The sequence below is a fragment of the Symsagittifera roscoffensis genome, chromosome 1 (genome assembly GCF_963678635.1).
Source record: "Symsagittifera roscoffensis chromosome 1, txSymRosc1.1, whole genome shotgun sequence".
NCBI classification, from domain to species: Eukaryota; Metazoa; Xenacoelomorpha; order Acoela; family Convolutidae; genus Symsagittifera; species Symsagittifera roscoffensis.
In genome coordinates this window covers 76,814,638-76,827,171 of record NC_087062.1, presented here as the reverse complement: position 1 = coordinate 76,827,171, position 12,534 = coordinate 76,814,638, and the positions used below count along the sequence as shown (strand labels likewise).

The 12,534-nt window shown below is 36.4% G+C and overlaps 2 protein-coding genes across 3 annotated transcripts in view; one reads left to right on the top strand and one right to left on the bottom strand.

Moving 5' to 3' along the window:
- Positions 1-12,534, bottom strand: part of LOC134849377 (kelch domain-containing protein 1-like) — a 381,010-nt gene that overhangs the window by 205,332 nt on the left and 163,144 nt on the right. The window lies entirely within an intron of this gene.
- Positions 1,745-4,152, top strand: LOC134857052 (U6 snRNA-associated Sm-like protein LSm8). 2 transcript variants are annotated; one of them, XM_063873398.1, is made up of 3 exons: positions 1,745-1,940; positions 2,649-2,795; positions 3,991-4,152. In XM_063873398.1, exons 1-2 carry the CDS (start codon positions 1,766-1,768, stop codon positions 2,765-2,767), a joined length of 294 nt encoding a protein of 97 aa, XP_063729468.1. In that variant the 5' UTR covers positions 1,745-1,765; the 3' UTR covers positions 2,768-2,795; positions 3,991-4,152. The 2 variants fall into 2 exon arrangements, with proteins under 2 accessions (XP_063729468.1, XP_063729467.1); XM_063873397.1 differs by having other exon boundaries at positions 2,649-2,813; positions 3,987-4,152.

Sequence of the window (12,534 nt, the reverse complement as noted above, 5' to 3'; positions counted from 1 at the left end):
AAATTTCGACTTTTTAACTAGCCATTTTTGATGGAATTTTTTTATATCAATCGAAAGCTATTGTTGTCTTGAGCTTAAATTTGAAAAGATATTTCACCTGTGATCATTTTTCGTAAAGTTATGAGGGTTTAAAGATTGCCATTTTGACCAATTTGGGACAATTAACGCGCGATATAATTCGCGCCATTAACGAGTAAGCGGAGATTTAATCCGTCTTTGAAATCGTTCCAAATTGGTTGAAAGAAGCCTATTTGCCATAATTGATTTGTTACAAGGAGCCAAATCTATTGTTTTGTACTTTATATGGCGTGTGGGGGATGATTTTCATCGAAAAATTTTCAAATTTTAGAAAAAAAAGTTTTTCATTTATTTTATTTCATTTAATTTTTTATGTTGTTTATGTTATTACCGCTCCATAAACGGTAGAAGGCAGTCGGAACTTTCAGGGCTTCGCCCTGATACGAGCAGTCTTGTTCTGCTTTGTAGCCGCGTGGTAACTTGTCATCCGATGCTAGTTTCACATTCTTATGTCTTGGCATGTTATCTTTTCAAAACTACTATTTTCAGTTAGTTAGCTCCTGTTTCTGGATTTTTTGGAATTTCATTTTTCTACCTCATGTGGTGCACAGCTTCGCCTCTGCGTGAATACGTGTTTAATCTAAACTTTATTAAACTGGCGTTTCAGTTCACTCATATTAAAGAGTTTCCCATGTTGGCGTTCAAAAATGCCAATATATTGCAATGTTTTAAAGGTTTACGGAAATGAACATATTTTACGCTAGCGAGCAGCTAGTGTTTTAGCACGAATCTTCTTTTTTTTCCAAACGAACACGCAAATAAAAGTGTTAATTAAAACTGTTTACTACTGCTCTTTTTTTGCTAAAATCACGAACTGTAGCATTGGAATTTTCAAAGCATCTGTCCTCGGCTTGATTTGTGGCTAGTGTTTGTGATGGACTACACGTCCGTGGCTAAGTGGTTAGTGCGTGAAACTCAAAATGTCAAGGTCGCAGTAGGTTGGAGTCCGAGACTTCGCCGAGTTTTCACTAATTAGAGGCTTATTTTTACTTTTCTTATTGCACTTTTTAGAACTCTAGAGCTAGCGCAGCTTCGCATCTGTGTAAATTTTAGTGGATAAGTGAAGTTAATGTAAGTGTTCCGTCGCAAATCAGGGTAAAAAGGTGATTTTTAAAAACAAACAATTCTTCTCTTCGATAATTATATAGTGAGCATTGTGGAAACTGGGAAATGAGAGGAGAGAAGGTATGCGTTATGGTGATGTGGTGGATGAATTATTCGTGCAGGTTTTTTATAATCATCATGTGTCGTGTGCTAATAATGGTGTTTTTCTTACTCTAATTTCTTGGGTCTCAATAGATCCTAAAGAAGTACCAGAAAACAATCAGTGTTGAAGATTTCTTTATTCTATCTTTTCTCAAATTGATCTGACGACAAGTTAGACATGTTTTCAATAAGTAATGTAGTCGTTAGTTATGGAAGATATTGGTTAGTTTTAAAGAACTTGCACTCATATTTAAAATTTTCTTAGCGATAATAGAAATGAAATTCGAAGGGGTCGCACCTGCTGAGTAAGCTAACATGCAAATCGGTCCGTGAAGGAAAAAACATGTCTTTTTCTTCAACTTCGCTACTGTTCCTTCTAGTGAAAGTTGTGGGACCCTTGATTTTGGTGTACTCGACTATGCATACTTGCGGTTTTATGTGCTCTTTTGTTTTTGAGATATTTTGAGCGTGTGTGTGACAAATGGCGTCAGCAGCGTTGGACGTAATGGTTAACTGCACTGTGTGTATCGTGACGTGTGATGGCAGGACCATTCTGGGAACTCTGAGTGGGTTTGACCAGACCATCAATCTCATCCTGAAACAGTGCAGAGAACGAGTATTCAGTCCAGACGCTGGAGTCGAGGAGGTCGAATTAGGTAAAGACGAGTTGGATTGATGATCAAAATGATCATCATGTTATTACAGGGTTGGCTTGTTAATCACCACCATGTTAATTAAGTGATACCAACTCATGAAAGTTTAAATTGCAACTTATTTTTAGAACGTTTTTAATACAAACTAAATTATCCCGATGAAATGCACAAAACTGGAAACAGTTGCCGCATTTCACTCCAATGGGTTGGTTCTAGAAAAACAACTCTTGCTTCGAAATTTACAGGATTGATATCTGTGGCAGATTTGGGGTGTGGGGAGGGGGTGGGGCGGACGACCTTCCCTCAGGAGTTCAACCCACTGCCGACCCAAAGGGTCCCCTTTGTACTATTTTGAGATATCGATTTTTTTTGACGGACCCTAAAATTTTTCTAAAGGCGCGTTTGGTGCCATTATCTACTTATTTTGAGGGGGGAGCAAAAAGTGCCTATTAACACCTTTTTTGGCCTGTTTTTTTAAAAAAACTTTGCCTGCGGCGCAGAAAAATTGACAAAAACAGAGTCTTTTTAAGACAGAGTGCTTTAAAAGACGACAAAATTTTCGAAAATTCTAGATCTGCCCGTGATTGATATAATTTGAAATGTGGATCAATTTTTAGAGATCAGGTTTTTTTGTTTGCGTTCGTTGACACTTCTCCGACTGTATGTTGTCTAAGTTTGAACCATTGAACTAAGTGTGTAGTTAATGTTTAGGCTTGTACATTGTGCGGGGTGACAACGTGGCGGTGATTGGAGAAATAGACGATGAGATTGATCAAAGCTTAGCACTGGCCGACATAAAAGCACAGCCTCTCAATCCTGTCGTGCATTAAGGCCGAGTCTGTTGATGCTGCAGATGTGGTACCTTTACCAGAGCAGATTAGATTGATTGATTCCTTATAAAACCATAGGAACCCGCGGTACTTTAGTTTACTCGTTCCGCTGTAAATAATTTTTAAATGGCCGCACTCATAACTAAAGGGGAGATTCTAGCTATAGCCAATCAGGTGCGAGTAAAAGCAATCTGTTTTCAATCGCAATAATCAAAAACCTAAAAAATTGTTTTTCACAAGGAATCTTTAAACACTCTAATTGTTAGTGCAGGTGAACTTAGCAATCATACATGAAATGGATTCAACCAGGGACGGATTTAGGGGGGGTGGGGGGGGGGGGGGGGGGGTAGACGCTCCCCTCTCAGGGATTGGACCCCCTGCCGACTCAAAAGGTCTCCCCTTTGAACTGTTTTGAGATATCCATTTTTGGCTGACGTACCCTAATTTTTTTCTAAAAGCGCCTTAGGCGCCAATATACTAGTTTTAAGGTGAGAGCGCGCGCCGAACAAACACGATTTTTTTGGTCAAAAACTAAAAACGCCTTTTTGGCCTGCTTTTTTTTAAACAGGGTCGTTTAGTGATTTGGGAGAGCTCGGAAAATCAATTTGGCCTGTCTAAAAAAGGGTCGACAAAATTTTCGAAATTTTTTTTTGAAAATCCGCCACCTCTCCTCAAGAAAATCCTAGATCCGCCCCTGGATTCAACCGTAAAATATCCAACACCTATAAAACTACAAATTTATTTCGATTCCTGTATAATTTCATCTAATGAATTTTTGGCAGAGATAAAATCATTTAGGGTGGGAAATGTTCAGGATCAAGTTAACATCCTCCTCTCCCCTCCCCCCCACCCCACAGATAGAACAAGTTAAAGTTAACAAGTTAAGATCTTCCACCCCAGCATTTACTTTAGCGCTGAATGTATAATGCTCGATTCTGATTGGCTGAAAATTCCCAACTTATAACCAAGTTAACATCATCCCCCCTCCCCAACGGCTTGGGGGGGGGGGGGGGGGGGATATTAACTTGATCCAATGTGGATCAATCAAGAACCAAGTTAACATCCTACCCCCAAACGGCTTTGAGGGGGAGGATGTTAAGTTGGTCCTTTGTTCAATTCCTACGTAAATGGTTTTTATATTTTGCTAAAATCATCAGAACCATTTTTTGTGTCCCCGGTTGCTGTGTAATACTAGGGAGAAATCAATCGAATTTGTAACCCAGATTTTGCACAATGGACTTCGATTCGATGATCTTTTGTTCGACCGCGTGATTCGGAGTGGAGCTGCTGTATGCCGAACTAAAAACTGTTACGTTGTAAAACTGATCTATCTTTTTTTTGTTTTTTATTTTGATGAATATGTTGGAATTTAATTAATTATTGTTTTCGTTTTCAAAAGTAGCCTTAAATCATGTCAACTGTTTTTAGCGTTGATTTCATTTTCCAAGGAGCTTAAATTGCAGTTTCTGAGAACGAAAGTATACAACTCAAAAATTGAGCCTGCTTTTTATTTTCTGAGTTACAAGTGAGATTACATATTTATCTGGTTTTCCTAAAATAGTTGTTTAAATTAAAAAGCTTTCACGATAGTTTCTTTATATGAAAAGAGCTCTACGGGTTATTAAATTATTCTTAAAAACGGTGGACAATTTTTCGATGTCTTTGAGTTCATTAACACCCTTCCTATTATTCTGACTGTTTACCCCAAACCATCAACAGATGCTTTATTACATACACTGTGTTTTAATGAGAAGCATTTTTTCTTCATTATGATGCTGAAATTATTTCTATAGAAATTATTGGGTTTTTTTCATGATGGAGGGAACGAATGATGGAAAGTTTTCAACTAATCAGAATCGTTAGACGTTCCCATTGGCTTACTGACTTTTGCAGAAAACCGAAGTCATTTTAAATTGAAAATGAGATATAGCAGTTAAGTTTTGGCGAAAAATTCGTGTAGATATAGAATAGAATAGATTTGTTTCAAATCGGTATTCTTGAAGTTATAGGTTTCTTACAATGCGTCTTCGATCTCCCGAAATTTGAAAACTCATGTATCTCCTTTTTTTCAAATCAGTTAGAACTAATTTTAACGGCCTGGGTTTGTTGTTCGCTTAGTTTGAGATTTTCGCAAATTGGCAATTTTTAAATTGGTCTGAGAATGCCTTCGAAAAAAAAGACCCTGAGCACAAATATTCCGACATTTTCTTTGTATGTCTGAACAAAAACCGTAATCTTTTAATCTCTCAGCTCCGAGCGAGTCAATCGAGGATAATTTTGAAGCAACGTGAACTGTGCTGAAATGGATGCAATTAGTTATAGCACACTGCAGTCCTGTCGAGGATAGTCCATTTGTATTATCTCCCCACATTCAAGACAGTGTTATTTTGCTGAGCGAAGCTGTTTTTTGCGACTCAAGGCCGTTTTTTTGCGTCTAGAACTTTTACGTGGTACCATTATTGCAGCCAAATTTGGTCAGGTTGTGGTAGACCTGAAGCTGGAGGTCAAGTGAGAGCTTGTCCTCACACACTATCATTGCCATGGCATGGGATCGAATACACGATCTGAAGATTTCAAAGTGAACGCCTTACCACAGTGCTAAGTGCTTGGGTTTCTGTCTGAAAAGAACAGCGTGAAATTTCAGTAAGAAGTTTTTTTCACAAGCAAAGGTTTTTTATCCTAACTTAATTTGAATAACAACAGTTAAGGCCATTTTTTCTTGACACTCAAACTTTTTCTCGATTCAGAAACGCGTGGCCCCGACCAGCTTGCCTTGAGGTAGTCATAATTAGCTTTGAAAAAGTTTTTAAAAACGGACCCAACGACATCATTCGATCCAACTCTTCGCATTGTTCATGCTCCGTGCTTTTAACGATGGTGCTTGCGGAGCTTGAGTGATTTGTCAATTAAGTAATTTAAAACTCGCAAGCTTCATTTCATTTTTTGTGCTAATGTTTTCTGCGTTATTAAGCTAGCAGTATGTGCTATATCTGATCAGTTAAGTGCATTTACGCTGCTGCCTGGGTAGTACTGCTAGAACAAGTATGAAACATAAAACAAACGGACCCTTTACTAATTTTTAGTTTGCGGGGAGAGCGCGCGGCGAAAAAACGCAATTTTTTGGTCAAAGTTTTCCAAATAGTGCCTAAAAACGCTTTTTTGGCCTGTTATTTGGCCAAACCAGGGTCTTTTTAGTGCACTGGGAGAGCTCAAAAATCAATTTTGACGAGCTAAAAAAAAAGTCAACAAAATATTTGAAAATCCGACCCCCCCCCCCCCATCGAAAATCCTAGATCCGCCCGTGCATGTACTTCAAAACGCTCTGAACTGAAGCCACCCTTGGCTTAACTCTTTTCCACTTTGTGCACTGGTCAAAAAAACTCGATTCAACAAAATCAATTACCTTTTTTTAACCGGCTATGATCTAATTTTAGTGATAATTTTGTCTAATTAAGTGGTCTTTTGGCATCATATGAACCACTACTCGCAACGGATTTTTAATTGAAGATTTTTCAAAAAGTCATAATTTATTTTACGAGACGCGCCCAAAACTTTTTCTCTACACGTAGTTAACCTTATCCAGGATACTCGAATTTTTGGTAAAAACTGGTAAGCAGCTAGAACAAAATCAATTTCGCAGCTAGAATATAAATCAATTTTCGAATAAAAATTTTGAATAAATTTTTATATCAATTCTCGACGTATATGACAAGACTTCGTTCGAATGAAAAGGTTTAGCTGTACATTCAAAATTATATTTCACTATACGTGACAGATGAAATTAATTGTCTGCTTCATAGTTATCGAAGTTATTGAAAATGCTCACGCAAAATTACTAAATTCAGAAGCTAAATTTCAGTACATAATTGCTTGTTGCTGCTCTAGCGATAGTAATTACTCCGTGTCCTTCTGGAAAAGGGACTATTCTTTTTTGATTTTAAAGCTTAGCGGCCAAAATGAACAGAACTTTCGGAGCCTTTTTTGAATGTGAGTTTTGGCGAGTCGTAAGCCCAAATGAGGTGAGCTCGCTTGCCGAAGTGCATTGAATTGGTGCGCTTCGCATGTTCATCGTAGTCGGCCGCTGTCCTTTCCATTAGAAATTCTGTCTGTTCTAAGTCCTGCTGTATTTGCGGTCGTTTGCCGAAGTGCATTTTGTCCACGCGCTTGAGTATAACAGGCGTGTCTATCAAATTTGAGGCTGAGTAGAATTGCTCATCGGATAGATCTCTGCTGTTTGTAGCTGAAACATACATTTCATCAGATATACTTTTCAGCAATTTTGAGGTTGGTAGAAACTTTTGAAGTAATGCAGCGAAAAGGAGCAGAGTGTATTAACTAACAGGATTGAGAACAAAAAATAATCCTGCCAAAAATTACTTCATTTACGCGTTGGATATTTTGTTAACATAAAGGTTTAATATAGAAACACCCACCCCACCCCTTAGCCCCCAAGCTCGCATATTTAGATTGCTTCACCGCCCAATTTGACTTACCATAATACGTTCCTGTAGGTGCCTCAAGTAAAGTAACTGCAGTTTAAGGCACGGAACTGGAAAATTATAACGAGAAATGCTTTGCTGCAAAAATGATCCTTTCTGACAAAGTTGTTGAATTGTCCCTGATATTAAGTTTTATATGGTACGGTAACAGATTTTTCAACAAACGCAGGTATGTTTTTCCACCAAATATACCTTTTTTAAGTTTCAGACTCCTTGAGAAGAAAGTTGAAACAATTTTTGACCGATCTGCAAGCATGATAAATAATAACTGTAAGTGGAAATCTGATTGAATAGATTGATACAACCGCGCTATTTTCCATTTTTTGGTTTGCAACTTGTAAGTAGTAACCTAACCCGTAATTTCGAGCAAAAAAACGACACTTCTTCATGATGATTTTGAAATTTGTAACAATTTCGTTTTCTGGTAGTTTTATCACCTTCAATGGATAAAGCTTGCAAGCGTACTGTCATAAGATTGCAGGCGTCTTGTTACAGTCCATTTTTTTTTCTTCAAAGCCAGTCACAAAACTTTTCTGATTACTATAATGCGTGAAATAAACAGCAAGCATATCTTGATATATCCGCTTTACTAAAACCCAACCTTTGTTTTCTGATATCTAACATAGAATAAACGCGAAAGTAGGAGATCAAAAACCGCACGGCTAAGTGTTTATGGCCAGACACTCTTTAATCCGTTGTCCGAGTCCGAATTCCGTCATCTACTAGTGTAAATTTGATTTCTTAAAATAAATTTTTAAGGCATAGTTTTCTGAAAAACAATTCCTTATTTTTCTTTATTTTTTAGAGCTCATTTTAGCCATTTGTTGGAGTCTTCTCTCAAGCCCATAGCTCAGTCCCGAAATACAAATAACTCAATCTCCAAAAAAAATCTTCCCAAACTTTTTTCCAAAATACAAGACAATTTAACCTTTTCAACAAATTTTCAGAAATCTTGTCGACTTTTTTAGGTCGACCAAATTGATTTTCCGAGCTCTCCCAAAGCACGAAAAGCAGTTGTTTTGGTCAAATTTTTGATTTTTCATACAGGCACAAAAAAGCGTTTTTAGGCACGTTTTGGAGAAATTTGACAAAAAAATCGAGTTTTTTTCTGCGCGCGCTTCCCTCTCAAAATTAGTATACATTAACGCCGAAGATCCGTCACCAAAAACGCCGATTTTTATTGTCTGTCACCAAAAATGAAAATTTATATCTCAAATTAGAACAAACGGGGACCCTTTTGGTCGGCTGGGAGTCAAATCCCTGAGGAGGAGGGCGTCCGCCCACGCTCCCATCCCGCCCCCCTAAATCCACGCTGCGTGAAATTATGCTAAGCCAAGAAGCCATGGAAAAAAATGGAGACGTTTGATTTTAAATCCAGAATTCTGAATTCGAATCCCGTACCTTTCCGCTGTTTATTGAAACTGAGTTTCATTCAATCGTATGTCTGTACTTGTTTTGCTCTTTTTGTTTTTGTCGTGTTTAGAGTTATTATAGCTGCTGTTTAGAATGTCTTTTCTACATGCAGTTTCATCTTTGTGATTGTACTGTTCAAATCTCGGATTTTCATAACTTGATGTGAAGACGGTTGACTGTTCCCTTTTTCGAGGAAAAGAAAATATTAATGCTTATGGTGGTTTTTTATGCAGTCAATTTTCGGCGATCGAAATAATAGTTTTTAACAAAATTTGTCATACTCTATTGAAGAAATCAAATCCCTGAAATCAAATATAAAAAGGTATTTTTGCCTCCGATTTTTTTTACAAATTCATGAGAGTTTGAAGTTTGCCAATTTGGCCATGCTCTGGAAAGCATAACACGAATTTTTTATGCGTGCCGAGTTATCACACAACCAACAAAGTTGTTCCAAATTGGGTTGAGGCTGGCCAATCGGTCGCATTAATTTTGTACGTCCCAAATATTCACAATTGATCTTTGATGTTGTCCAAAATTTATAGTTTTTCAAATAATGTTTTATCCAAAAACGATTTGATATGGTTTAAGGGGTAATCGGCACATTCAAGTCTTTGCCCTGTAGACAAGAAGTCTTGTTAAAGTTAAAACATTTTGCTTTTTTTGTCTTTTTGCTTACTTCAAAGATTGCCATTATTTATTGACACAGTTTGAATATGGTCGATACAAGGCTCCCTTATTTCATTGGTCTTAGATAGAAAAAAAAACATTTACGATTAGGTCCCATATCTGCTTACAACTAGTCGATTGCGTTTTTCCCAGGTGCCTCATTTTTGATCCGAGTGTTGAAAATGGGGAGGAGCTTTGTAATCGAAATATCTAACCTTGCTACACCACAACAAACAATTATCTGAGGCAAGGAAAAAGAAACAAAATTTCAATTTTAAAAAATATGACCGGAATATTTATAATAGGGTCAGCTATTTTTTATAGAGACCAAGTTTGACAATCGAAAAAATGGAACACAGAAGAAAATTTTTTACACCGCAGTGAGGATATTTGTTCTATATATTGAAATACAAGCTGATTTTACATGTATTGAAATTTTGGTGATTCTGCGGGCTTGAAAATTGCCAATTTGGGTAATTTGAATAAATTTATAGGCGTTTTCGTTCCGAGCATTTCAAAAATAAGGAGGAACTTTATATTCACGAGTGTTGTACTTTTTTCCATTTTTTTTTGTTTTCTGCGCCAAATCAGGTGCCACAAGTTATCATCCCAATGGATTGAAAAATTTACCTTAAAACCTATTCAGTCGAAATTTATTTGAACATTTTTAAATTATTTTCAAAAAAATGTCTCAATGCCGAGAAAAACCTCTTCAAAAATTTTGTGTGTTTTCGAGCAAATAAGTTGAGCGAGCAGGCTTATTTCGTTTTTGTCTGGTTAATACAGTTAACAAAAAAATCACCAGGATGAAACAAAAAAACTTTTTGCAGATTTTTCTATCCTGATTCGAAAGACAATTGAAAAATTTCAAGAAGTTGCCCCAGTGTTGAGAAAAACTGGTTTACAATTTTTTGTTTTCAGTTCATTTCGAGCAAGTAATGCGAGCCAGCAGGCTTATTATAGTAGGTTATGCCACGAAATTTTGTTTTACTCCAGTGAAATTTCTTTCCAAGGTTTTTTAGGTTCGCCTTAGGAAGAAGAAACTTACTTCAAGAATTCAAAAAAAATTCAAAACATTTTAATTCTTTCATCTGTTTTTATGTCATTATTTGGCAGAAATTGTTGCAAAGTTTGCTTATGCTATCGTGATTGTTAAAGTTGTCTAAGTTCCAAGCATTTGATGTTTGATCCTTTCATCACACCACGCAACAAACAACTACGCTAAATTGAAAAAAAAATTGTTGTATTTTTTTAACATTAAAAAGTTAGCAACCGGTCATCATTTTCTTTTTCTGTTTTTCACGTTAAATCGGCTATCACAAAAAGTCATTGGAGAGATATGAGTGGTATATTATTTTAAAGCCCTTTCAGTCGTGATTTGATAAATTTTTACTTATTTTGAGAACATTTTCCCAGTGTCAAAAGAAACCGGTTTAAAACTTTTTATTTTTTGTTTTTTGTCTTAATTCGAGCGGATAAAACGAGCTTATTTTGTTGGCTTAAAAGCTTACAATAGCTTAATACAAGCCCTAAAATCTAATTTTACTCGTGCAATTTTTCTAGTATTTTTTCTACGAAAACTGTTTTCCAAATTGCTTATTTTACCATGACTATCGATTATACCTTAGCTCTAGTTTTTCATTCAGATCCTTTTATCACACCACGCCGAAAAAAACGACAATCATTTGAAAATTTTTAAAAATTAATTCTATGTTCAAAAGGTTCTGTACTACTTGCACAATAACCTTGCTTAGCTTGCGGTTATTTCTTGGGTTTTCAAATTTTAATTTTTCAATAATCCTAGTTTTTTACCCTGAAGTTTTTGAGTTTCATAGTTGTTATAATGATTTTTGATGCCTTTTGTTCATGTTTGTGCCTCGAATCAAGTATAATTTGTAAGAAAAAGCTTGTTTTTAGTTTGTTCAATGACACTTGCTTTTTTTGAGCTTATTGAAAGGTTTTTAGCTGAAATTTGTAAAATGTCATCCAAGGGCGGATGTAGGATTTTCTCGAGGGGCTGGATTTTCAAAACGATTTCAAAATTGTTGTTTAGGACGAGCAAATATATTTACCAAGCAAAAAAGAGGCCCTGTTTTTGCCAAAGTTTATGCACCGCAGGCACATTTTAATTAAAAACAAGCCATAAAAGGCGTTCTTAGGCTCTTTTTGAAAAATTTGGACCAAAAAATTGCATTTTTTTTTCGGCTTTCGAGCTTCCCCTTCAAAAGTACTATATAATTGGCGCCAAAGGCGCCTTTAGAAAAATTTAAGGGGTAGCCCGTCAAAAATGGAGGTCTCAAAATAGTGCAAAAGGGGCACCCTTTGGGTCGGCAGGGGGTCGAATTGCTGATGAGGGGGGGGGGGGGGGGGGGGGGCATGGAAACCTCAAAATATTCAAATCAAATTAGTTAAAATCAATAACTTGAATCATGTGTTTGTCAATTTTTCGTTGTGACACTAATCAGTAAAATATGCGCAGGTAGTCTGTGTTGCGGCGACACTTCAATTATCACAGTTATGAAGTATCGGTGCTTCAACTAACTTGCCTCCAAAGCTTTGCATGCTAATGAATATAAGTTTCAACTTCAATTTTATAAAGAGTTTTGTTTCTCATTGAAAATTTGACAGCAATGAAACACAACTAACGAACCAAAAACTTCCGTAATTTTGCTTAATAATATTTTCAAAATTGGGCAATTAACCATAGGCGAAACAGCCGTTAGAATCTCAAATTATCCTGCTTATGTTTAGTTTTGCTAACAATCGGTTAGGTGAGTAACCTTCTTGTGCAGCCATTGCCTTCATATTGGGTTAGAATCAGATTTTAAGTCGTTTACCTAGAATTTCATAGAAACAGATCTCGTTGAAGTCCAAGCCAGTTTTTTTTCATTTTTTTATTTATTAAAAATATTTAACAGCTTTAGTACGGTTTTTTTCGTTTAAATCAGCAAAAGAAATTCTACGCAATTGAGAAATAATGGGTTTCAATGTCTCTTCCGTTTTTTGCTGATGTCTGCTTCTGGCACATGGTTTTCCTAGATTTGTTTTTTGTTCAGTCTCGTTTGATCATAACTGCTAGCTGAGGAATGGTCGGAAGTTTTGAATTAATTGCCAGTTGTTTTTTTTGTGCAAGTTATGTTTTTTGCGGTTTGCCGCATTATGTTTTTGACGTTTGTTCAAACAACCTTC

Bases quoted from the DNA above. Each gene is read 5' to 3' on its own strand.
- LOC134857052 (XM_063873398.1), top strand. From the start codon at position 1,766: ATGGCGTCAGCAGCGTTGGACGTAATGGTTAACTGCACTGTGTGTATC. The intron at 1,941-2,648 runs GTAAAGACGAGT...GTTAATGTTTAG, and splicing joins AGTCGAGGAGGTCGAATTAG to GCTTGTACATTGTGCGGGGT.